Genomic DNA, 25,696 nt, shown 5'->3' with positions numbered 1-25,696 from the left:
CCTGAGGCCTGAAGGAGGAACAGCAAGAGGATTTGGGAGCAAATCTGGATTCCTTGTAAAGAAGGGCATTCTATAAGCAGGCCCTTCCTAAGCTGGCACCTTGGAGATCAGCAGGTTCCAGGCTACTGGAAGCATTAGCAACAAAGGCTGTGGCAGCCAGGAGAAAGCAGGAAGACACAAGCCTGCAGGGCTGGGTTCATCTTGGCAGGCCAGACATCATGCTACTTCCTCCAGGGAATAGGAATTTCTTCCCACATCACTACCTCCCAAAGACAGAGGGTAGGTAGAGGGACCATTCTTAGTCGGGGCCCCTGGGAAGAGCCTACTCTGAAGGTGGTCTAATGGTTGGCCCTAAGCATAGATGCCCACTGGGTAAAGTCTTTGGCTTAGGAAAAAAAGCACTCGATAAATGTTCCACTTCCTTTCCCTGCTCTTCCAAAGTCCTCTCCTGTCGCCAGAAAGAATGTGTATTCAAGTGTTCGGGGGAAAAGTCAGGTCCAGGCCCCTTGGAGAAGACAAGAGCACTTGTGTCTAAGGTTTGGGCAGAAGCCAGGGTGGAAATGTCCCAGCTTCTGAGGCTGCAGAAGAGCCAGGCTTTCGTTCTTTGTGAAGACAGAGCCCTTGCTCGGGAGATGGGTCAGAGAGAGGGGACAGAGATGGGACAGAGATGGGATAGAGAGGCTGTGGAGCTGGCCCCATGAGGCCCTAGGTGAGAAAGGCTTCCTGGAGACTCAGAGTCTCCTGCTGTTCTCTGGGGATGGAAGACAGATGCGGGTTCCAGAGGCTGGTTGGAAGCCAAGTGGGGGAAAGACCCAGAAACATCTGCTTCAGTTCTAAGTGGGTAAAGGATCTGGCCAACATCCTACTCTAGAGGTCCAACACTTGGGCCAAAGTAGGATGCAGCATGACAAGATGGAGGATGTGCTTGGCAGGGTCAGCAGCAGGGCAGGGCTGGATCTTCCACAAGCTAAGTGTGGCTCTAGGCAAGACACTTCTCCATCAGCACTTTGGGCTCCTCAAGCATAAAGTGACATCATGGAGCTACCTTCCCTGATCCACCAGAAAAAAAACAGGTACACAAGAACTCTAAGACCAAAGGGGTAAAAGCAGGACTCAAAGAGACATCTGCATACCCATGTTCACAGCAGCACTATTCACAGTGGCCAAAAAGGGGATACCCATCCAAATGTCCATCAACAGATAGATACTCAAAATGTACTATATATAGGCACTGGAGCATACAGTCAACTTTATTATTATGCCATATGCATTATATTACATGGGAATATATATGTTATTTATATACTATAGATGGAGTATACTACTCAGCTTTAGAAAGGAAATTCAGCATATGCTACAACATGGATAAATTTTGAAGATATTATTCCATGCAAAATTAGGCAGTCACAAAAGAGCAGATATTGTATGATCCTATGTATCATAGCACTTAGATGAGGTATCTAGGTATTCAAATTCATACAGACAGAAAGCAGACTGGTAGACGTCAGGGACTGAGTGGTGAATGGGGCGTTAGTGTGTAATGAGTAGTACAGTTTCAGTTGGGGAAGATGAAAAAGTTTTGGAAACAGGTGGTGGGGATGGTTGCTAAACAATGTGAATCCAGTATATTGAGTGCCACAGAACTGTGCAACTGAAATGCTTACAATGGTAAATTTTATATTATATATATTTTACCACAATAAAAAAGGCCCAAATATAAAACTCCAAGAGCAACAGTTCAGGGATTCCCAATTCATAAGTGAGAGAGCTGGGTAAAAAGAGCCATGAGCTAGAAGCCACTCAGAGGCCAGAAAAAAAGGTGAGTGAATAGAAAAGTGGAGCTAAAGCAAGCTCATAGCAGAGGAGGGACCAGGTAGTAAGGAAGAGATGTCCCCAGAGTTGGGCACTTGACCATGGAAAATGAGAAGAAGGTCCCCAACTCTTGTGGAAAAGGACTCAGAACAGGCTTGCTTCAAAGCTTTAGGGTCCCCCAGACACAAGAGTGCATGGCTGCTGCCTCCTGTCTCCTAGGTTCCTGTGGCCCCTTGAAAGAAAACAAGAAACAGATTTGTAAGAAACCAGGTACCCTTGAGGACTCTCTGAAGAAAGAGAGGGCTTCCTGAGTAAAGTCCACACATGTGTCACCAAGGCAAGTGGAGCACAGCACCTGGCTCAAGCACCTGAGCACAGTCAGAAGGGATGGGAGTGCATGTGTTGGTCCTGATAATCCAGCCACACACTCTTCTCCCAGGGATTGCAACTCCCATTCCCAGGGGCCCTCAGCTTTATTTTCTTTATCCACAACACAGAGGTAGAAAGCACCACATCAGTGATTATAAGGATAAAAAGTGTGCAGCACACAGGCCTTCCACACAGCAACTACCCAATAATATCATCACTGTCATGATAATTATCCTCCTCCTCATCACTGTGACCACCAACATCATGCTGCCATGTTTCTGCTCTTTCTGGGTTTGGAAAAAGAGAACCCAGAGTCCACAGCACTTGTAGCTCAGTGGGGTGTGGGGCAGCTGAAGGTACCTTCAGGCCTGCCCAGGTAGGCGGCCTCCAGGGAGGTAGGACGTTAGAGTTCTGGATGCCCATGGAAAGTCCACCCCAGGGCTGCAATCTACCCTAGAAAAGGCTGGACTCAGAAAGGTCCAGGGTTACACTCAAGCCCCAATACAACAGGCCCTGGAACAAAGTTCCCCAAATGTGGAGCGCGCTTTGAAAAGCCATACTAATTAATATTTAGCTGAAAAGTTTTAAGTCTTTCTTTTCTTTTCTTTTTGCCCCCCTCCCCAGTCTTCCTTTTCTTAACAGAAGACCTTACTGAGTAGAGAAGTGAGCTGGTCTCAGCACTTACTGTGCACTCCTGAGGGAGGCCTGGGTGGGCAGTGCTATAAATCAGGGCTGACTTGCGCAGTAGGATTGAAGGCTCTGAGAATCTGCACTTCTGCAATAATGCAGTGGCCATGTTTCTCCCCTCTCTGCTGGTACTGCTATAAATGTTATCACAAAATCTAAAATCACCCTTGGGAAAAAACATTTTTTCCCAGAAACTACTGTCCAAAGTTATTTAGAAAAAAGTTAAAGAACTTTTATGGCTACAAAGAGAAATAATATTGAGTTACAATTAGTACCAGGCATGGTGTTACTCTCTTCCATGCATTAAGCAATATTTTCGAGAACATTTTCTGTGGGCACAGCCCAGAATGGCATGCAAAAAATAGTCCCTTTGGAGCTAGGTGTGGTGGCTCATGCCTGTAATCCCAGAACTTTGGGAGGGTGAGGCAGGAAGACCACAAGTTCAAATCCCAGCTGAACAACTTAGCAAGATCCTGTCTAAAAAGGTAGCTAGGAATGTAGGTCAGTGGTACCACTGATCCCCAGTACCACAAAAAATGCCCCTTTGGGAACCCTGAGGATAATGCTTCAATATGGCTATATATTAAAGGTTCTTATAAATCCTATAGTAGAGACTTGTTTACATTTATTTAACTCAGTGTATCCTGAGGTGTGGTATAAATTCTAATGGGTGATGCATGCAATTATTTTAGAAAGTATGTAAGTGTATGTTTTTAATTTTAATAATTTTATATGCTATATATTTACATGTTTATTTTAATGTGAGTTAGAAAAAAGAAAATAATATAGCTAGCACACCAAACCTGTGACTGTACACATATTGTTCAGAATTCATTCACTCATTTATTCATCCCACAAATGTTTACTGAGGATCTCTTATGAGCCAAGCAGTATTTTAGATGCTGAGGAACTGTGGTAAATAAAATTAAGCCCATGCTCTCATAAATTTATATTTTAATGAGGAGGGATGGAAACTCAAAATAGAATATGTTCAGCAGTTAAAGAAATACAGAAATTGAATAAAGAAAAACAGAGTTGAGCAGGCATAGAAATGACAAGGGTAGTTGGACACTACTGTAGATGGTTTGGTCAGGGACAGCCTTACAGATAAAGTAACATCTGAGCTGAGACTTAAATGAAGTAAGTAATTCTGCAGGAAGAATGTTCTATGCAGAGAGAACACCACGTGCCGAGTCCCCACAGTGGGAACATGTGGGTACCTGGTGAAAGTCCCAGGCTGCAGACAACCCCCCGAAGGGTAGTGCTTTCTTAATTGAAATATGATTTAAATACTATAATATTCATTCTTTTAAAGTGAATAATCCAGTGTTTTTTTAGTATGTTCACAAAGTTGTATTTCTTTACAGTGTGATTTGGGTCTGTTTATGGTCCAGATGGAGTAATAGGAACTAGACTAACCTTCTCACCTGGAAAAATCAAAAAAACAGATGAAACAATCATTTTCAAGACACCAGATATCAGACAATAAAGAACAGTGATCCCTGAGATAGGATACAAAATCAACTAGGGCATCTATGAGTATCTTCTGGCCTTGACAATTTCCAGGCTGCAGTGTAGGGAAGGGAAACTCAAGGATAATGAAAGTCATTTTATAATAATTAAAAGGACAATTCATCCAGAAGCTATATCAGTCCTAAACATTTATCCATTTAATAAACACATGAGGGAAAAACTGACAAAACTGAATGGAAAAAAACCCAGGTAAATCCACATTTATTCTCTGAAATTAAAAAACTCTCTCTCAAAATTAGGGAAACAATTCCTTTTACAATAGCATCCAAAAAAATGAAATATCTAGGACTCAGTCTAACAAAGGAAGCAAAGGACCTCTACACTGAAAACTACAGCACTCTGAAAAAGGAGATCAAGGAGGATATAAGAAAATGGAAAGACATGCCTTGTTCCTGGGTAGGAAGAATCAATATAGTGAAAATGGCCATACTTCCAAAACTGCTATATAGATGTAATGCAATGTGGATTGAAATTCCAACAATATACTTCACAGAGCTAGAGAAAACAATCCAAAAATTCATTTGGAACCAGAAGAGACCTAGAATAGCAAAAGCAATTCCAGACAACACAGACATGGCTGGGGGTATCACAATACCCAACTTGAAACTATACTACAAAGCTACTGTGATAAAAACAGCATGGTACTGGCAAAGAAACAGACCCGAGGATCAGTGGAATAGATTAGAAGATGCAGAAAATACTCAGACATACTCAGCCACCTCATCTTTGACAAAGGAGCCAACCACCCTCATTGGAGGAAAGATAGCCTATTTAATAAATGGTGTTGGAAAAACTGGATTTCAACCTGCCAGAGATTAAAACTAGACCCATATCTATCACCATGCACTAAACTAAGATCAAAGTGAATTAAAGATCTAAATATTAAAACAGAAACACTAAACTTCCTGGAAGATAAGTTAGGTAGAACTCTTGAAGAATTGGCATAGGAAAAGATTTCATGAACAAAACCTCAATAGCACGGGAACTAGCATAAAGAATCAACAACTGGGATCTCATCGTATTAAAAAGCTTCTGCACTGCAAAAGAAACCACCAACAGAGCTAACAGACAACCTAAAATGTGGGAAAAATTTTTTAGCAGCCGTAACTCAGACAAAGGGCTACTATCTAGAATATATAAAGAACTGAAAAAAATCAGACCCCCCCCAAATTCAAAGACCCAATTCAAAAATGGGCATCTGAAATGAACAGACATTTCTCAGACAAAGAAGTAAAAGCAGCAAATAAACATATGAAAAAATGTTCAACATCACTGGTCATTTGAGAGATGCAGACAAAAACAACACTGAGATTCCACCTCACCCCAGAAAGAATGGCTGCTATCAAGAAATCAACCAATAATAAATGCTGGTGGGGGTGTGGAGAGAAAGGAACCCTTCTCCATTGTTGGTGGGAGTGCAGACTGGTGCAACCACTATGGAAATCAGTATGGCGATACCTCAAAGAACTAGGGCTGGAGGTCCCATTCGACCCAGTTATTCCCCTGCTGGGTATCTTCCCAAAAGAATTAAAAGAATCATACCACAGAGATATATGTGCACCCATGTTTATAGCGGCACAGATTGTAATAGCTAAAGCTTGGAAACAGCCCAAGCGCCCATCAACTAGAAACTGGATAAAGAAGGTGTGGTTTTTTTATAAAATGGAGTACTACTCAGCCATAAAGAACAAGAAACTAGAGTCATTTATAGCTAAATGGATGCATATTGAGGCCATACTCTTAAGTGAAATAAATAGGACACACATGTATAAATACCAAATAGTTTCGCTAGTGTGAGAAACTGAGAGTGTAAATAAGGATTAAAAGGGTTAACAACTAATAATTGATACTTTGAAATAGGAAAAGGTCCCAAAGGGTAGGGGTGGTGGGAGGAGATGGGGAAAGGAAAGAATGGAAAGGAAAAATTATGAGAAAAGAAAAAAAAAATGGAAACAAAGTCTATGTAAATAGGGAAGGGTGGAGGGGTAAAGGGCGCACAGGTAATGGGGAAAAAATAAGAACCAAGATGCATCATGTACAGGTACAAGCACCCAATGATAAATGTAAATGTACTATATACCTAAAATGTACCAATAAAATAATTTAAGCAAAACAAAAAACTCTGTCTTTCTCTCAATAGTTGACAGTACAAATATTCAGAAAACCAATACAGATGTAGAAGATTTAGAAAACATAATCAGCCAATTTGCTCTAACTGACATTCAAAGAACACTGCACCAACAATAGCAGAATACAAGTTCTTTTCACACACACACAGAGCATTTACCAAGACTGACCATATTTTGGGTAAAAGAAGACTCAGTAAGTTTTAAAAGACTTCAAATTATGCACAGTAAGCTCTCTGGCACAATGGACTTAAGAGATCAAGAACAGAGAGATTGTTGGAAATTTTCAAAATACTTAAAGCAACTAGAAAGCAACTTAGTCAACCTGACAGAGGACCTCTATAACAAATCCATAGCTAACATCATGCCCAACGCTGAAAGATTAAAAGCTTCCCCCTTAAGAACAAGACAAGGATGTCTATTCTCAGGGCTTCTGTTCAACAGTGTACTGGAGGCCTTAGTCAATGAAATAAAGCAAAATAAATAAATAAAAATAAATAAAAGCCAAACAGATTAGAAAAGAAGTGGTAAAACTGAATTTATCACAGACACAACCAACTAGGCAGAAAAAGAAGCCAATACAGCAACCTACAGTTATAAGATTATGAAATTGATTACTTAAATATATTAGCAGCAAACAAGGAAAAACTAAAATTAAAACTATACAAATAATTTACAGTAGCATCAATACAGATACAGGTATAAATCTAATAAAATATATAAAAGATCTACACACTCAAAGCTACAAAAAAACTGATAAGAGAAATTTTAAATAGGAAGAGATATAGTATTGCATTCATGGGTTAAAAGGCTGAACAACGGTCAGGGATTTAGCTCAGTGGTTCCAGCACCTACCTCAAAAGTGCAAGGTCCTGAGTTCAATCGCCGGTACCCCCTCAAAAATAAAAAATAAAATAAAAAACAAAAGGCTGAACACTGTTAATCCAAAATTTTAGCTGGTTCTAAGATTCATATGGAAATACTCAAGGCCTGGACTAGTTTAAATGACTTTGAAAAAGAACAAAGCTGGAGATTTAACATCATCTGATTTCAAGACTTAAAGGTCACAGCTATCAAGACAGTGTGGTACTGGTGTTAGGACAAATTGATTAAAGAAACAGATTATATGGACAGTGGATCTTCACGAGAAGCACAATAGCATCTCGGCAGAAAAAAGTCTTTTTGACAAATAGTTCTGCAATCACACCATGTCCATTCACACAAAAATAAACTTTGTTCCCTTCTCATGTCTATTTTTAAAAAATCAACTCAGGACAGATCATAAACCTAAATGTAAAACCACTAAACTTTTAGGAGAAAATAGGAAAAAAAAAACCTGTTGTAACTTTGGGTTAGGCAAAGATTTCTTAGACACAGCACCAAAAATACAATCCATAAAAGAACAAACTGATGAACTGGACTTCATCAAAATTAAAAGGTCTGGCCTTTCAAAGAAAAACAAGCCACAGACTGGAAAAAAATATTTGCAAAGCACATATCTGATAGAAAATTTGTATCTCAGCAGTGTTCAAAGCTCCCTTCCCAGACCGACGTTCTATGATTAATGGGTCTTTGTTTAAGAGAGACTTGGGGAATACAAAATAATAATCAGTAAAACTCTAGAGCAGTGGTTCCTCACATCACATTGCTTGAGTATGCTGAACAGACTGTTGGGCCCTATCATTAGAATTTCTGAATTAGGAGGGGCCTGAAAATTTGCATTTCTAGTAAGTTCCCTGGTTATAATACTTTGAGAAATATAAATTTAAACCAAACTAGAAACATAATGTCAGAGGCAAGATCCACCCCTCAAAAAGACAATTTCCAAATAAACTATGTTCATTAAAAATAATTTGTTCTCCCCTTTCTTATTAGCTAGAGATATCTGTAACTGTTAATCAGAGACTGATCAAGCAAGCAATAACAAACATGACATCACTGAGTTGGCATGATTCTAGCCTTGTCTCTTTGTTGAATGTACATTTTGGTTTTCACAAAGCTTTTTAAGCCCTCTGTGAAGGCTTTCCCTGTTCTGAATTCATGCTGCCCTTTTAAAACTTGCCACATCTCCCTGGCCTTCCCTCCTCAATGCCCCACCCCACACAGGGCTGCCCCAGGTCTCACCATCTAAGATGGCCCACTGATTGTCAATCTCTGTATGCTTCAGGTAGGAGTCCTCAATGGTGGGGTCGTAGTCAGGCACAAAGATCTTCTGGAAAAACTGGATGGTGAGAGCACTCTTCCCCACACCCCCGTCGCCCACCACCACCAGCTTGTAGGTGGGGAGGTTATCACTGGGAACAGCGCTGGTTGCCATGGTTCTCTGGTAGGTCAGACCTGGGGAGGCAAGACATGTGGAATGAGGCCAGGGTTGTTCCAGGGCCTTTTCCCTTTCTGAATTAGGGGAAAACGTTCATGTGTTTCCTCCCTTCTTATAAAGTAACAAATACTCTCAAAGGCAGAAAAGTTGCAACATAAAGAAACAAAAAAAAAGGTATTACCTACCCAGAGATAATCACTATTCAAATGACTTACTCTACCCTCATTTACTGAACATCAACTGTGTGCCAGGCCTGGTTCTGGGAACATGGTACCACAGGTCTCCAACAAGAACAGCCAAAAGCCATGTCAGCGAAGAGTTCTCCACCTGGAACTACGCGGGCAGACTAAACTCTGCCCTAGAACTACACAGGAAATCCTAAGGACTTTGGTCAGAGCAGGGGTGGCACAACAGTTCACCTTCCACATCATTTCTTTCTTTTTTCCTCCTTTATAAAAAAATTTTAATAGTACACTACATGCTGGCATTTCACAATGATTACATTCATCATGAGGAGTTGGGACATAAAAGTACCATATCTCATTCTTTTTATCTCCCATTCCCCTATTCTCCCTCCCTCTCCCCCACTCCCTAGATCCCTTTCCCATTCCCATTTGCAAATGATCCATCTCCCTGTTTCCTATTACCCATCCTTTATTTTGCTTTTGGGTTTTAATGTTTTAAAAAATTTTTTTTTACTAATACATGTTTGCAATACATAATGATTCATTCATCATGGGGGGTTGGTATATGTATAACACATCTTAATTCTTTTCTCTTTTTTTTTTTTGGTACCAGGGATCGAACTGGGGACCTTGCGCTTGCCAGGTAGGCGGCAGAGCCACTGAGCTAAATCCCTGGCCCCTTAATTCTTTTTTCATCCCTTTCCTCTCCTCTCTCTCCCACATCCCCCATCTCTTATCAATTGGAATGCTCTGCTGAAAAGGATATGAAGTCTAATCGTAGAGGTAAATGGGGCCACGAGAGTTTAGTACATCTGAGCTTGGGGACTCAAAGGCTCCTCCAACTCTCCAAATTCTGTGATCCTAGCTCCTTTTCCACGTCTACCTGCCCTTTATCATGCACAAAGTCATGCTGGAATCTAAGGGTATCTGATCAACCCTGTTTCAACTTGGGGAGAAGGGGAGGAGCAGGTGGAAGCTTCATTTTTATGATGTTGAGCCTGGTTAAGGCAGTGGTCTACCAAGGTGATTTTGCCCCCCAAGGATATCTGCAAAGTCTGGGATATTTTTGATTGTCAAAATGGAGTGGATGTCACTGGTATCTAATGAGGGATGCTGCTAAACAACCTGCAGTGCACATAGTGCATAGGCCCCCACCCCCATAAAGAATTGCCACAGCTGAGAAACTTAGAGCTAAGGAATTAAGAGGCAGCTGGAAATGTGGGACTAGGGTTCTAATGAACAATTGTGCCTTAACAGATAAGGACTGACTGTGATAAGGCAACAGCAGAGAAGTGAAGCGTTACCACTGGAAATAATGTCACAAAGTGACTAGGAAGAAAGGCAGGCAGGGGTCATGGGAAGAACAGTTAGAAAAGCAGGAGGGAAACCAGCATCTGTCACAACGATGGAAGCCAACAGCCTCCAAGAGGAGGAGGCTGACAGCACCAGATATTACACATTGGGAAGGGGCGGGAGAGGGGGGTCACCTAAAGAACTATTAGGAGCTGTTCCAGGGATCTAAGCTGTTCACTGTGAACCCCACTGGGGAGATGTAAAACCTCCTGATGTTAGGGCATCTTGGGAAGTAGGAAAATTGACCCTGGACAGAAGGAACAAATATGTGATCTTACCTCTCTGAAGAAGAAATGAAAAGTCCCTTGCATGCTGGAAAGGGGAGAGGCATGGCATGTGTGGCAGGGGAACACATGTTCTCACAGAGGGGAGCGAGGCAGAGGACAAAGGACTGGGGGTCCTGTATGCCACCCCTACTTGGAAAGGCCACTAACCTCTCCAAGCCATAGTTTCCTTTCCTACCTGATTCAAGAGCTGGCATGGGTGATTTTTATAGTTAGTTTTAGCTCTACACGAGCCTTCCATTCTAGGTTTTGACAGAAAGAGGGTTAGGCACCAACATGGGTTACGTGCCCATGCTGAGTGGCTGCAGAATCCTTCAGTCACTGAGGTCTGATATTGACATTTAGGACTTCCCCACATTGGGGAAGTCTGCACTTGTAATGCACTGCAGTGAGAACATGACTCTTTCAGGCTGGGCAGAGAATGCATTTGCATAATTATATAACAATTGAAAATGGACATAGCCTTTCTCACAGCTCTACAAATGTGAGAATCCATTCTAAGGTAATAATAGGGGAAGTGCACAAAATGAAAAAGTGGGGGGTGGAAATAAATGGTGGGAGAGTACAGTTAAAGAGTTTATCTGTATAACTTAAACACTATGCAGCCAATTAAAAAGAATGATAACTCACTAGTGTAGAAAAATTTTATATTATGAATGAAAAAACATGGCTATAAAACAGCAAATACATATGATCCCACTTTGGGAATGTTCCCATATCTAGGGGTATATCCAGGCCTGAAGGGGTTTGGGAGGTAGTTGTCTCTGAGTCAGTTTTCAGGGCACTTTAGTTTTCTCAATGTGTCAACTTTCTAAAATAGACATGTACAGTCACACTCCTTATGTGTAAGTTCTACATCCACAGATGCAACCGACTGTGGATTGAAAATATGTTTTTAAATTGTGTTTGTATAGAGTTTTCTTATCATTATTCTCTAAACAATATTGTATGACTATACAGCATTTATTCTATCAGGTACTTAATGTAAAGTTGATTTTAAAATACGGGCAAATATATATACATATTGTAGAGATGATTTAAAAATATGGGAGAATGTATTACATGCAAATATTGTTTTATTTTATATAAGGGACGTGAGCACCTGCAGGTTTTGGTATCCATAGGAAGTCCCAGAATCCCCCTTAGATACCGAGGGACAGCTAAGATACATGCATATACTGGAAGGTTTGACAATATTTCAATATTCCTGAAAATGTTTGAGTTCTCTCATTTAAGCTCCTTTAGAGCAGGACAGGATCAGGTGCTGTCTGTAGCCCCAGAATCTGGTTCCCACATCTCCCTACAAAGATGAAAATGAGCTATGGCTTTAATTCACTGAGCTTTCCCCTGGCGGAATTCACAATGGTGGTCCAGAGGGCCTGGAGGGGAATCAGAAGGTGACAGAAATGGAGGGCCGGGTCAGCTCTTCAATGCCCCTCATTAACCCTTGCTGTTCTCACCTAACGTGGACAATGATGCTGGGCCAGGGTTAAAATGTGTTTGCTGGTGAAAGAGGTGGCTTTTAAAGTTTTCTTTGAAAACTGCTGGTGGCCACATGAATAAAAACTACAAAGTGGGTGGGAAGATATCAAGAAGTAAAGTCCTCCCTGTTGATTTTCTTCTTGAAAGAAAACAAGATAGCACACTAGTAAATATAATAAAGGACATAAACTTAACCTCTGAGTCACAGCTATGACCACCCACAGCAGAATCACCTGGGGACTTGAAAAAAATGCCCTCTGCCTGCCAAAGCTGCTGGCAGGAAATGGTCAGCTTTTTACAGGGCCCTGCACTCCTGTGTGTAAGCCTTGCAGACGACCAGAAGTCATAGCCTTGGGGTTCCCTCCCCACTTGGAGCTTCCTTCTAACTGGGACTCGGTGGAACAGGGACAGACTCCATCTCAGGTTGGGTCCTTGTCCTGAAAACCTTTTAAGTGCTGCCCACTGCTGAAGAGTCAAGTCCAGACTCCTTCACTGGGCATTCAAAGGCTGTTACTGGCTGCCTTCATGACCTCTCTAGCCACAGCTGTGCTACAGCCTTTCATACTCTACCCTCCATCCCCAGCCAGCTGTGTTCTCCCAGTGTGTCCCATGATCACAACACACCCTCTGCACACAGCCAGGACCTGGGGAGGGCACACACCTCTACCTGGCTCAGGCCCAGGAGGTGCCTCCCAAGGGAGGCCCTGCCTCCACTCTGTGCTTTGAGGCCGGTGCAGGGGGCCATCATCGGGTTTAAGATCTTCAACACAATTACTGTGCAAAGAGGGTAGAGACTATATCTTTCTCCTCCCCATCCTTCAGAGCCTAGTACAGCACTGGCACAGGGCAGACACTCACTGAAGGAGGAAGAGACCTAACATTGGCGTTTCTGAACAACCTACCAACCAGAGTTGGCCCTTGCCACACAGAGGGAAGGGACAACTCTGAGCCAGGGGTTAGCACTGTCTGCAAGAGGTTAGACCAATCCCACAGACAGGACCCTTCCGGAACAAGTGTGAGCCCAGGAAGAAAGAGAGGTTTTCCAGGGTAGGAGAATGAATCCAGGGAGCCTCCCAATTTTCAGAAGGGCTGTAGGCTATATCTCTCTGGATGGGCATGTTTTCCACTCAGAAAAAGCTTTCTGGCTAAATGAGGTATTTGTAAATGGGGAGGGTAGGTAAGACAACACTCCTCCAAAATTCACTGGTCTCCCATGGTGCAGAGAAAGTTTTTTGAAAGCCAAACACAGGTTATAGTGAAAGTCACCGCATGATAAATGGTTGGTTCTTAAGGAGCAAATTGCTTACATTCACAACATCCATCTTCTTTCCAGCCTTCTCAACTAGAAGGCACCTTACAGATCATTCTAGAATGCTGACTCTTCAGTTTTAGGGATCAAGAAGGGGCCACTTGGGCTGGGGATTTAGCTCAGTGTCACCATGCCTGCCTTCTAAGCACAAGGAGTTGAGTTCAATCCCCAGTACCAAAAAAAAAAAGAAAGAAAGAATGGGCTCCTTTGAGGTTGGAGAGTGATATGAGGTAGACTTAAGTTCTTTTCAGTTTCTCCACTAATTTTCTGCACTGACCAGCTGAATGACCTTGGCCAGGTTACTTCTCAGGGCATTTGTAAAGTGAGGTCAAAGAGTGATACTTTGTAGAATCACCCTAAGCATGACGTGTGAAATATGAAATATGCCCAGCTCAGAGAAGATACTCAGTGTGTCCTCTCTTGCCTTGTTTACTTTGCTACCAGAAGAGACACCTCCTCTCTCTTTCCCTCTCCGCCAGTGTGTGTGTGTGCGTGTGTTTCTCTCTCTCTCATGGTTCTGCTCTGAGGCTCCATGATTCCCAGCTTCCTCCTCCTCCCTCATTAGAAGCCCCACTGTTCTCAGCTCCATTACAGTCAGATGACATAGGCCTGTCTGGGAAGGACACCCATCATTTGGAGCATTGTTTCCATGGGAAATAGCTTTGAGGTTCCAGGCAGACCCCTCCATGTAGAAACCAACTTTGGAACAGCAGCCACTTGGCAGTGGAGGCAGATGAGCTGGTCCCCATGGCAACTACTGCTCCTAGGGCCCCACCGAGTCCACAGGCTGCACCAGCAACCTAACCATTGCTCATACTGGAAATTTCCCCCTAAAAGGCAATATTGCCTCAACAATTTTAATAATATGTGTATAAAAACCTCAGGCATCTTTTAAACTGAGAAGTAAGCTTTTGTTGGTTGTCTGCCTTTTGCTCCCTTTCCTCACCCATTGTCAGCACCATCTCACATGGTTTGAAGTTGTTTTCTGAATACCAGATTTGCCTCCCCACACAGATCATAAGCTCCTTGAGGCCTAGAGTCCTGTCTTCTCATTCCCTTTCCTCTCACAGGGCCACAAGGGGCCCAACATGCAGGAGGTACAGTGTCTATGCATTAATTGACTAACTGATCCTGCCCCAGTGCAACCTTCCACTCACCCAAACCTCCTCTGTACCCAGAAGCAGGGGAATGGTGCCCATCCTTTGGAAAGAGGCTGGCTCACAACCCATAGGAAGTGGATGGTTGGATGGAATGGTGACCTCATTATATCCTTTTCACTCAACAAGTTTCAAAGTGGGGTGGGTGGGTCTTAGATCTCCTCCAAACAGTCTCTGGCAAAGTCCCAGTGGTCCTCAGTGGGCAGCCTGGGAGGTTAAAAACAACCTCAACTCCAAAGCTAGGTGGTCTTGTTCACTCAAGCCCCTATATGGAACCCTGTGTGATCTGGGGCAAGCTTCTTAGCCCCTGAGAGCCTCAGTTTCTCCATGTATAAAGCAGGAGGACAAGGCCATGAGAATGTGTAAGGACCCAGTGAAAATAACTGAGGGCCCCTTGCTAGGATTACTTGCACTGATAAGCCTAGTAGTTGGGCTCCTGCACTCCTTTCCAGGCTCTAGTGATTAAATCCACTTCCCTGCCCCATCCTTAGCCCTAGCTAAGGACACCCACAGCATAGAGGGCTATGGGAGGACCCTAAGTAGTACAAATGCTTAGGACAGTAGTGGACCCCAGGAGCTCCCCAAGTAGCAGTATCTAGACGTTAATTCTCCCTCACCAAATCTTCCCCTTTCTTCCCAAGTTTCCAGGTTCTAGGGCTTCTACAGAGCTTGTTTCCCAAAATAATAACCCCAAACCACTATATTTTGTTCTAGGTAAGCAACAGACATGTGATAGAAATGGCTTCTACTGCAGATGTTGTCTAGTTGTCCACAGTCTTCATGATCCCCACCAGCTCCACTCAGGCCCACCTCCAAAGCAGTGTCCACAGTCCTGGCCAGATTCTATGATGTTTAGTCAGAGGTGTACAGCAGTAACAACCACCACCATTCAGCAGACCTCCATTGTGGGCTGGTCAGATGCCAAAGATCATGCTTACGACTGTAATTCCACACTATCTCAGTTCTTTTGTGAATCAATTGTCATATGACTTTTCTTTAACTGTCATCTTGATTTATAACCCTACAGGGCATTCTTCATCCTTGTGGTCCTAATTACAGGACTACAGATTGTTCAGAGGCTGGGTCAGTGGGCAACCCAAAAATGCTACAAACTTTACTGGCAGCTTGGTCTTCACTGATCTTTTACCTATTTTTTTTTGGTACCGGGGATCGAACTTGGGTCCTTGAGCTTGTGCAGCAGGCGGCAAACCACTGAGCTAAATCCCCGGCCCCTCTTTTACCTATTTTAATACTAATTATGGTGGACACTCAAGTTATGACTGGCCCGATGTATGAACTAAGGTTAATTAGGTTAATGGAAGATTCATCTGCGACTTGTTATCTATCGCATGTACCCAAGTAAACATCCAGATCTCAGCTGTACTGACTTGCAACCAACTTGAGTTACAGCCAGCCTCGGGAACTGATCGAGTTCGTAAGTCAAGAGTCCTCTGTACTTTAAGGATATTCATTAGTTGAGCTGTAAATTTCCTAGGTAAATAAGGCTGGAAGAGGAGGAAAATCTCTCTTTTAACGGAGCTGAATTCACATGTAGCTGAATCAGTCCTGGGAAGCTAAACTCATCCCCATGATGCCTGGGTGTGCCCAGCTGTGGGGGATGAGGACACTTGGGGGGAGTGACCCAACCCATGTGGAGGAAATAGCTTTGCATTCCAGTAGCTGCTCTTCCCTTCTGCACAATTCCCAGAAATGGGCAGCTTCCCCAGAGCGGCTGACTTACAGGCTGTATGTGAATGGTGTGTGACCTGTTAGGGGATGAGGACACTTGGCATCCCTCAAGGGTTCATTCTCCCCTCCCCAAGACTTTGCCCCAGCCCTGTGCTTCATATCTTTACCAACTCAAGCCCAACACTGTTATTAGGTCACTCGGCTCCTCTAGGAAGCCCCCAGTATGTTCAGATCACTCCATTCTTAAGACTTAACTGACTGCGCACCCAGCCTTGTATATGACCTCATGCTACAAGGGACCTTAAACATCAAGTCTGGATAGCAAGTATACAGCAAAGGTGCTGCTCCTCCCCAAGAGGCCATGGCAGATGTCACTGACTGATCATGAGCCTCTTCCTTGCTCAATCTTAGAATCCTTTCAACACAGCACTGCTGGCAGCCAGAACAAGGTGACTAGCACAGAGAAAAAACATGTTTGCCATTCTAGATCAAATCTACTACCCTTGTTCCCACCCTTCCATACCACCTAGTGGACATCTTTTTCCTTGGCAAGGGCCTAGGGCAGTGATGGCGAACCTTTTAGATACTGAGTACCCAAACTGCAATCCAAAGCCCACATTTTTATCACAAGGTGCCAGTACTGCAATTAAACCTGAATACTGAGGTTTTAGTTTAGAAAAAACTGTTATCTGATGCTTGGCTGCTGGGGCAACTTGGCTCATGTGTCGACAGAGAGGGCTCTGTATGCTCACTAAGGTACATATGCCTTATGTTCACCACCACTGGCCTAGGGGCTTCAGGAGTGGGCTGCCTAGCTATCTACTACCTGGGTCTTTTGCTAACCCCCTAGTGCCTGCTTGTCTTCCAGTCTCCTCTGCCAGGATCACACATGACTGCTGGCAGCGGGGCAGAAATGAACACCCAATAGTCCAGCAACCCAGGCAGAGGCCAATGCTTGCAAAAAGCCAGGGGATCCTACAACTTTGGCCCTACAGCCCCCAGGACCATGTGCCTCTTATATCACAGCCATTAACATTTGTGTCTTTCCCACACGTGTGGGGTACCTTATGGACAGGGCCTAGACCTAGCTACTTACCACCGAGTACTGAGTCCCAGAGTAGTATGCAAAAACTACTGTACCTGCTGTGGTCATTACAATACCGGGCATGCTAAAGAATGGCAGGAATACTTAACATAAGCAACGCATCGGATGCTGTTGGAAGGTTTTACCATTAACTAACTCATCTAATTCTCACAACAACCTCTTCAGGTAAGGGCTTTGATTACTCCCATTTTATAACTGAAAAAAACTGGGACACAGAAAAGTAAAATAGCTTTTCTAAGGGTACCCAGCTAGAAAGTGGCAGTGCCAGGACCTGAGACCATCATGTGGAGCGTCCTCCTGTGGCTGGTGTGGTGGTGGAAATGTGTGTGCAGTGTCAGGCCAGGGCAGAGGTCACCAGTGACACAGGGAGGCCACCAAGGCCAGATCAATGTCCCTGCAGGAGGAGCAGTGGGGCAGGTCAGGGCCTAGGAGATACCAGGGCAAATGCTGGTCACTGTGAACAGACACCCTGCCACTTCAAACACTGACTGTGCCAGTCTGCTGAATAGGACACAGACCTGGTCCTGGCAGGGGCCCCCAGCCTTAAGGATCAAAGAAGAAGCCAGGGCCACCAGGAAGCTGATACCTTATTTTCTAGCACCTCCATGTGGGACCCTCTTCCTTGTACTGGTTCCTGCCCCAGCCCCACTCCTGGCCCGGCTTGGGGCCACCCCTCACCTGGAGCTCTTTAACAAAGGGCTTGTACCATGGAATCAGCCTGTCACCACAGCAAGCAAACTTGTTACCTCTGTATCAGTGGGGATAATGGCAGCATCCACCTCATGGTGATATGAAAGGCTGTCAGGGCTACATGTGGCGTGGCTCAACAAACATCAGTGGTTACCATCATCAGCGTGCACCCCTTCAAAAGCCTCCCCAAGTGAGACAGAACATCCCTTCTGCTGCTGCCCCAAAGCCCTTCCTGAGCTCCTTGAGCTCCTTGAGCTCCTTGTAACTAGCCAGTTCCAGGGATTCAGCTCAATACAATGCAGCCCCTCACATCCCTCCCTGGATGGCTTTAGCTCCCAACGCTGCCTTGGAGGAGGCACCATGGGCCTGCCTGGACCCCCGCAGAAACCCCCAGGACAGCAAGTTCCCAAGTGTTTGCTGACTGACTGAATGATGGGACAGGAGCCTTTCCCTTTCTATACATCCCCAAGTATTCAGGAGGTGCTTACTCACTACAGAGCATGCAGAAGATAGTAAGCTGCTATTGATCTCAGCACTAAACAAAGTGTCTCCCTCTGGTCCTTATGTCCAAAGGTACACTTCATTAGAAAGCCAAACCCCTCTCTGGATACCTGATGGTTTGTAGGGTTTAACCTTAGAAAGAAGAAAGCCAACAGGTTACAGGGCAGGAACCCAGAGAAGAGAGCTCCAGAGGCAAAGCCACCCTTCTCTAATGACACACACCTGCTCACACTCCACAACACTGAGGTCTCCAGTCAGTGCCCCATAGCATCTCCTGTGCACTGGGTCCTGGGACTTGGGGATACTGCGATGAATGAGGCCAGCCCCAACCCTTTGGGCTCACAGTGTGAGTTTGGGATTGGACAGGATGACAGAGGTTATAGCCCAGGGCCAAGTAATGTGGGAGTCCAAGAGTGTTGGCATGTCACCCAGCCTGAGGACACTAGGGAAGACTTCCTAGGAGAGATGTCTTAGTTACTTTTCTCGTTGCTGAGACAAAATACCTGACACCCAAAGTTAAAGGGGAAAGGTTTATTTAGCTCACAGTTGGTAGAAGTTTGTTTCAGTTTATAATCGGGTGGCTCCAAAGCAGGGTGACATTGGGCAGATAGGCACTGCAGAGGAGAAACATGGTGGGCAGAAGGCAGCAAAGTAAGCAAGCAAGGGTCCTTAGCAGCTTCTTTCTGCTCCTTTTATACTCTATCTAGGCTACCAGGATTAGGGCGGTGCCAAACTAATCAGTGGACTGATTTAGTAATCACACACCCTTAATCCCAGCATCACACCCTCTAGATTCAGCCTCTAAAAAATCCCACCTATGACTGCATGAGGTTTTCTTTTGGAGGGGAGGGGAATATCTAGACACAAACTATAACAAAAGGCAATGCCTCTTGGAGCCTTAGAGGCCAAGTAGGTATTATCCAAGTAAATGAAGTGTGTCCCAGATGAGGAACAGAAATTACAAGGTATGAACCATAGAAAACCAAGGAGGCCCTGAGTTATACAAGTGACATGGTGTGACTGAGTGTGGATGTGTGTAAAGATTCAGCCCAGGACAGAGCTCAGCAGTGAGAGAGGGGGGCTCAAGGTGTGGGGCAGGGTAAGGAAGGAGGTTACTATGGTTCCCTGAATGCTAAAACATCTTCATCTCTGCATCCCCACACTAAACACAGTCCATGCTGCACAGTGGATGCTCAGGAAACTTTGGATGATGAAAGAATCAGTGGCCAAGCCTCAGACCTTCCCCTATTCACAGGCTACATAGAGCACAAAGCAGACTGCTGCAGTAAAGACCTGCTAGAGGGCTTCCCAGTCTACAGGGCCCCTACAAGTCACTGTGATGGACCGGGGAGATTAGCTAGTAGGAAAGGAAGGCAGAGGCCCAGGAAGATGGTGAGTCACACAGCACAAACTCAAAGTCCCCTAGAGGCTCAGAGGACAGGGAAGAGGACAGGAAGGGCTGGAGGGTCAGCAAGGAGCAGGGACAGGTGATGGCTATCTGGGCCACAGGCAGGATCCTGTGTTTACCAAGGAGAGAGAGAGTCCAAGATGTTAAGGCATTTGCCCAAAAGAACAGCTCAGTAAAGGGAGAAGCTGAGGTCTGGTCCCCAGCCCCAACAAGCTACAAAACTAAACCTCTGTTCCAGTTGCCACTCAGCCAGCCCACCAACCCTGGTGGGTCTAAGGGCTTTCAGAACCCAGAGTGGCTAAAGACCCACGCAACCCTCCCAACACACTCCTCACCTGGCCTCTGGGGGTACCATCTCTGTCCCCTTGCAGTGTCCCTACACCTCACCAAGGACAGGGAAGGGAAGGTGGGTAGGACCCCAATACAGAGGCGAGGAACAGGGCTCCCCTGTAGTGCATGGGCTTTGTGGGGGCAGGGCTGCAAACAGGCTCACAGCTTCCACCTATAGCAGCTCAGAGAAGAGAGGAGGAAGTGGCTTTATTTTTAAATCCTTGTTTTCAGTCCCTGGAGGTCTATTAATATTTTCCTACTGTGGGGGCAGTCTCACCTGTAGCTGAGGAGAATTTCTGCAGCCTCCCACAGGAATCAGCATGTGATTGGGAAGGTCAGCTGGTAGTCACCCCAGGGGAAGGGCCAGCTTCTGGACACCCTGGCACTCCCCATACCAAGGCCCTGGGGTCCCGCTCCCTCCCCATCCTGGCTCACCTGAGCCCTCTGCTCAGTGGGCCTCTAACCTCACTCTCCTCCTTGGGCTGCCCAGGCTCTACTCTGCACAAACCAGCCGACATCTCTTCCCATGGCCAACCCAGGCCCCTCACCCGAACCATCTGCCCTGGATCCCTATTCTCTTCCTCCTCCTCTCCCTTTATCTCAAATCTGAGACCAAGACCCAGCAACTCTGCCACATGTGGCCACTTCAGTGGCCCCTGCCTACCTTCTGCCTGGCTCCCTTCACTAGCTCAGTCCTCCTTCCTGCTCCAGCATTATCACCCCTCAACCACTCTTGCTGAGCACAAGAGTCCTCCTGGAAAACTGCCCATGGAAGCCTGAAGCTCTAGTTACTAACAGGGCTCTCTAGGCCCGCCTCAAATGCCTGGTACCTTTTCCCCTATCACAGTGCTACTTCCCAGGGATGGCCCTTGGTCACCAGGCTCAGGGCCCTGGCAGGGTACTGGCCCCCACGGGCAGTGTCTTTCAGTGAACTGCCTGTGCTGTGAAAACAACCCCCAAAAGGAGGTGCTTCAGTTTTCCCCAGATGGTTAGACTGGGCCCCAGAAGTGCTTTCTTCTACCGGCCCTCTTCACCTCCCTGAGCCTCCTTCATACAGCCCCTTGCTTCTGTCTATGGAGTACTAGGTTGCAGCCATCATTCCCCTTGACCGCTCCTGGGCACCTCGCCAAGAAGGCACTGTTAGCCCTCAAGAACCGTGAAGGTCAGAGCTCTGTGGTTTGTCCAGGGCCACACATGTCCATCTGAGATCTGGCCACAGAGCTCCTAGCTGGCCACAAGGCCACTCTGCCTCTTTTGGGGAGCATGCCCCTCTGGGCTCCCCTCAAATCCTGGAGCTGGGTGTTGCTTCACTGTCAGAGTGGGGCAGGGACTGAGGGCTGGGCTTTGTCACCTTTGTCTCTGTCCCCCTCCCCCCACCCCTGCACCAGTTGACTACTGCAACCAGAGTCTACAATACGGTTACCAAACAGTTTACATTTTTAAATAGTAGCCAGAAATCTGAGTTTTATGTGAGAATTCCAGATTTTTAAAATACTGGCTAGCAATTTAAAATTTTAAACATTCCACAAGCCACCTGGCCTTCCTGAGCTTGTACACATGCTCACACTGCTCAGGGATATGGCTGCCCCAAGGCCAACTTTCTTCACTGCCTTGGTCTGGCCTGCTTCTGGCCACAAAGAAGTAAGAGACAGAGGAAGTAGAGCTGACCCTGAGGAGGGCAGCAGTGGCCCGAGGGGGAATTTCCAGAGCAGCATTCTCCAAGTAGTAGGGAACTCAGCGACTCACAAGGGTGTCACAGCCTGGGGAGGCAGAGGGCAAAAAGGTATGTTCAGAAAGGACCGTGGCTTTGATTTGTTTGCATCATTTATCTTCAAATATTAAAACCACCAATAAAGAATATAAACATTTTTATGCTTAATTGCGAAAGAAACAGGGTCTAGGCTCTTCCCTGTGGTGGGGCAAGGAGACCCAATCTCCATTTTTAAAGAGTAACCAGAATGCAGAGAGAGGACTGTATCCAAATAAAAGAGAAACTTCCTGAAAACGAGTCAGGCATGGCAATGAGAAGGCCAGGGAGGTGTGGGATTTTCCTCTGTGAAGGCCTGTGGAATGCGCCGCAGGAGGAGGAGGACTGGCTGCCTGGCTTGGGCATCCAACCAGGGCTGCAGGCAGGGTGGGATGACTTCCGGGGGACCTTTCTAGACCCAGAAATTCCAGCCCGCTCAGCTGGAAAGGCAGGAAGCCATTTTCCACAGCTCTAAATGGCTGCTGTGTGTTTTTCTGTCCTCCTAACCAGCTCGGCCAGGACAGGCACTATGGCACAGAAAGAGCAGGGCAGAGCAGGCAGACTGCTCCATTCCCAGGGGCAGGGCTCATCCAAAGGGTAGTAATGGCTGGGGGTGGGAGGCAACCTCCCACCTCTCTGCTTTCTACATACAACACTTTCATTAAAAAACCATCAATCACAGGTTTGCCCCTCTGAGGCTGTATAATCTCAGGCAAATTAAAAACCTTTATGCAAAACTATTGTTGGTGGGTGGTAGCAGCAACCAGCTAGAGGTGGAACTGGGCTAAGTCCTGTGTCCAGGATTGATAATTACAATGCCTGTTTATTAAGTCTTAACCACATGCTAAGCACCTTACATATACTTTCCTGGCCTCCACAGTACCCCCAGCTGAGGTAAGATCACTGTTATGTTCTCCACAAGCAGCCAGCTTTTTGCCTGGACAGCACTTTGTAAGCTGGTAATTAATGCTTAGTTGTTTATGATGTAATGTGTCTTCTTATAGACTGCTCAGCACATCCCTGGCACAAAGAAGGTACTCAATAAATATTTGTTTACTTACATCATCTCTAATTCTCATGGCTACTCTGCAAAATGTTCCAATGGGAATGCACAAAAATCTCAACACCTGAGTTTGCTCTGGTCATGAGAACTGAAGTCCTGACTTAAGAATTTTAGCTGGTTAGGGGCGGAGTGGGGCTAAGTGGTTGCAAGCTGACCAGGACCTGCTTGCTCCGGCTTGCTCCACTAGCTTTCCATCAGCCACCAGGACAGGGTGAGGAGGACCACCCCCACCCCCACCCCGGGCAGGCCCACCAGCCCCGGTGCCTCCAACAATACCCACGCCCCCCTGCCCCCCCGGTCTCTGGCCTTTTGGCTGTGCAGCTACTTGGTTACACACTGCAGAGGCACAGGGGGACAAAAGCCATTGTCCTGAGCTCCAGAAATGAATGACAGAGAGAGTGCCTGTCTCAGGCTCCCTGATGAAAACAAGCCCACTGGAAAAGTGAAGGAAATCTCTGCAATAAAGGCACACCAGACCACTGTGGTTGGTAAATTGGAGGGATTATCAGCTCCCATAGGAAACTGGACTTTCTTCAAGGGAAAAGCAGCTGAAACCTGCAGTAGAAACTTGCAGAGTGCAACCCTGCAGGAGGACAGGGAGCTCAACTTCAGACTTGCAACCAGAAATCTGCCTGAATCTCATGGGTCTGGGACTAGCTTACTGAGACTCATTGACTTATAACTGCACACTGCTGCCCACGTTGTCTATTGTGACAGCAGAGACACACCTTGAAGGAGGCCCTTTATTTTTTAGAGGTGATAGATTAATAACTACCACAAATTGTCATTCTTTAAGAGGTATTTGATGCTATGGTGTTGCTGATTGTATGACTTGGGCTAAGATGTCATGATTGATCTAAACAGTTTTCCTTTCTGGTATAATGAAAATGAGATAGCCTCAGAGTCATTAGAGACTCAAAACCTAAAGACCAGCTATATCTGGTAGACACCTCTGAGAAGCAATCATTCCATAAGGGTTTTAAATAGACCAACAAAGATACTTACAATAAACAACTTCATAATATCAACCCAGGAACTAAACCAGGGACAGTACCAAAAACAAAAATGAGAAGGCATTTAAGCAAGTCACAAACCCAGAATTCCACCCCACAAAAGGCAATTTCTGGGGGAAATGAGGTGCAAAAGTCTGATAATCAACCACTTGGACACCCTGAACTGATAGCACAGGAAGTAACATGAATGAGGCTCTACAAAAATTCAAAGCAGAAATAATCTCCCAGGTAACTACAGAGATGGTGAGCAGAGTGAAAGACATGATTACAGGCTCTAGAACAGAAACAGATAAAAAAAATAGATGAGCTCAGAAACATGATGGAAGCCAGGAATGCGCAGCCAAAGAAAGAAATGGAAACCACAATGGCCCAACATAAGAAAGAAATGGAATCCATGAAACAGATTCAAACAGATATTCAGGAGATCAAAAACTCCACTGAAAGCATGCAGAGCAGATTAAGAGAATCTGAAAATAGAATATCAGATATAGAAGACAGAATTGTGTTGAAGGACCATGAAAACAGAGATTTCTTAAAAATAGTAAGGGACCATGAGAAATCAATTCAACAGCTGCTAGATGATGCAAAGAAGAATAACATAAGACTCATAGGAGTCCATGAAAAAACAGGAGAAAGTACAACTGACATAAAAAAACTGTTCACAGAAGTAATAGTAGAAAACTTCCCAGAGGAGGAGAATTGGACATACAGATAAGCGAAGCATATAGAACTCCACCCAGCCATGATCAAAAAAAATCTACACCTAGAAATATAATAGTCAAGATCCCAGAAACCCAACTTAAGAACAAAATCCTACAGGCAGTTAGAGAAAAGAAACAAATCACCTATAAAGGAAAGCCCATCAGAATCACGGCAGACTTCTCAACACAAACCCTCAAATCAAGGAGAGCCTGGAGTGAAGTATTTCAAGCCCTAAAAGAAAATAACTTCCAACCTAGACTGTTGTATCCTGCAAAATTATCTTTAAAAATTGATGGGGAAATTAGATACTTCCATGACAAAGAACACCTGAGAAATTTCATGAACACCAAACCAGCACTCCAAACAATTCTAAGCAATATCCTAGAAAAAGGCAAAGAAGGTCACAACTCCAGAGGCTCAACAGAGGGAAGCCACCAGACAATGTAAGAAACTAAAGGGAAAGGGGGAAAAAGAAATAAGAGCCAACAACAGTAAAACATCATGACAAGGATGAGTCAATATCTACCAATTACAACTATCAATGTTAATGGCCTCAATTCACCAATCAAAAGAAGTAGACTGACAGAATGGATTAAGAAGCAAAATCCAGCAATATGCTGTATACAAGAAACACACCTAACTCAAAAAGAAATTCATGACTGAAAGTAAAAGGATGGAAAACAGTTCTCCATGCCACAGGAACCCAGAAAAAAGCAGGGGTAGCAATCTTATTTGCAGACAAAGTAGATTTCAAACCAAAACTAATTAAGAGAGACAAAGATGGTCATTACATCCTTGAGAAGGGAACACTCCAAGAGGAAGAGATGACAA

At 44.9% G+C, this 25,696-nt stretch overlaps 1 protein-coding gene across 7 annotated transcripts in view; it reads right to left on the bottom strand.

The window, feature by feature from the left end:
- The window catches only part of Mras (muscle RAS oncogene homolog), a 59,257-nt gene that overhangs the window by 21,207 nt on the left and 12,354 nt on the right, over positions 1-25,696 (bottom strand). For 5 of the 7 annotated variants that reach the window (XM_004834314.4, XM_087186219.1, XM_004834313.4 and 2 more), the window contains exon 2: positions 8,652-8,864. In XM_004834314.4, the coding sequence (XP_004834371.1) occupies positions 8,652-8,844 (193 nt within the window). In that variant the 5' untranslated portion in view covers positions 8,845-8,864. Of the gene's footprint in view, positions 1-7,382; positions 7,423-8,651; positions 8,865-20,345; positions 21,693-25,696 lie in introns of those variants that run through there. The other 2 variants (XM_087186220.1, XM_004834315.3) reach the window with 2 other exon arrangements.

Source organism: Heterocephalus glaber, unplaced genomic scaffold, assembly GCF_053883595.1.
Source record: "Heterocephalus glaber isolate CG9 unplaced genomic scaffold, H.glaber_assembly_v1.0 deba00001504, whole genome shotgun sequence".
In the NCBI taxonomy this organism is placed as follows: domain Eukaryota; kingdom Metazoa; phylum Chordata; class Mammalia; order Rodentia; family Bathyergidae; genus Heterocephalus; species Heterocephalus glaber.
Note: the sequence above shows the minus strand (reverse complement) of the source record. Positions and strands in the feature narration are given on the sequence as shown.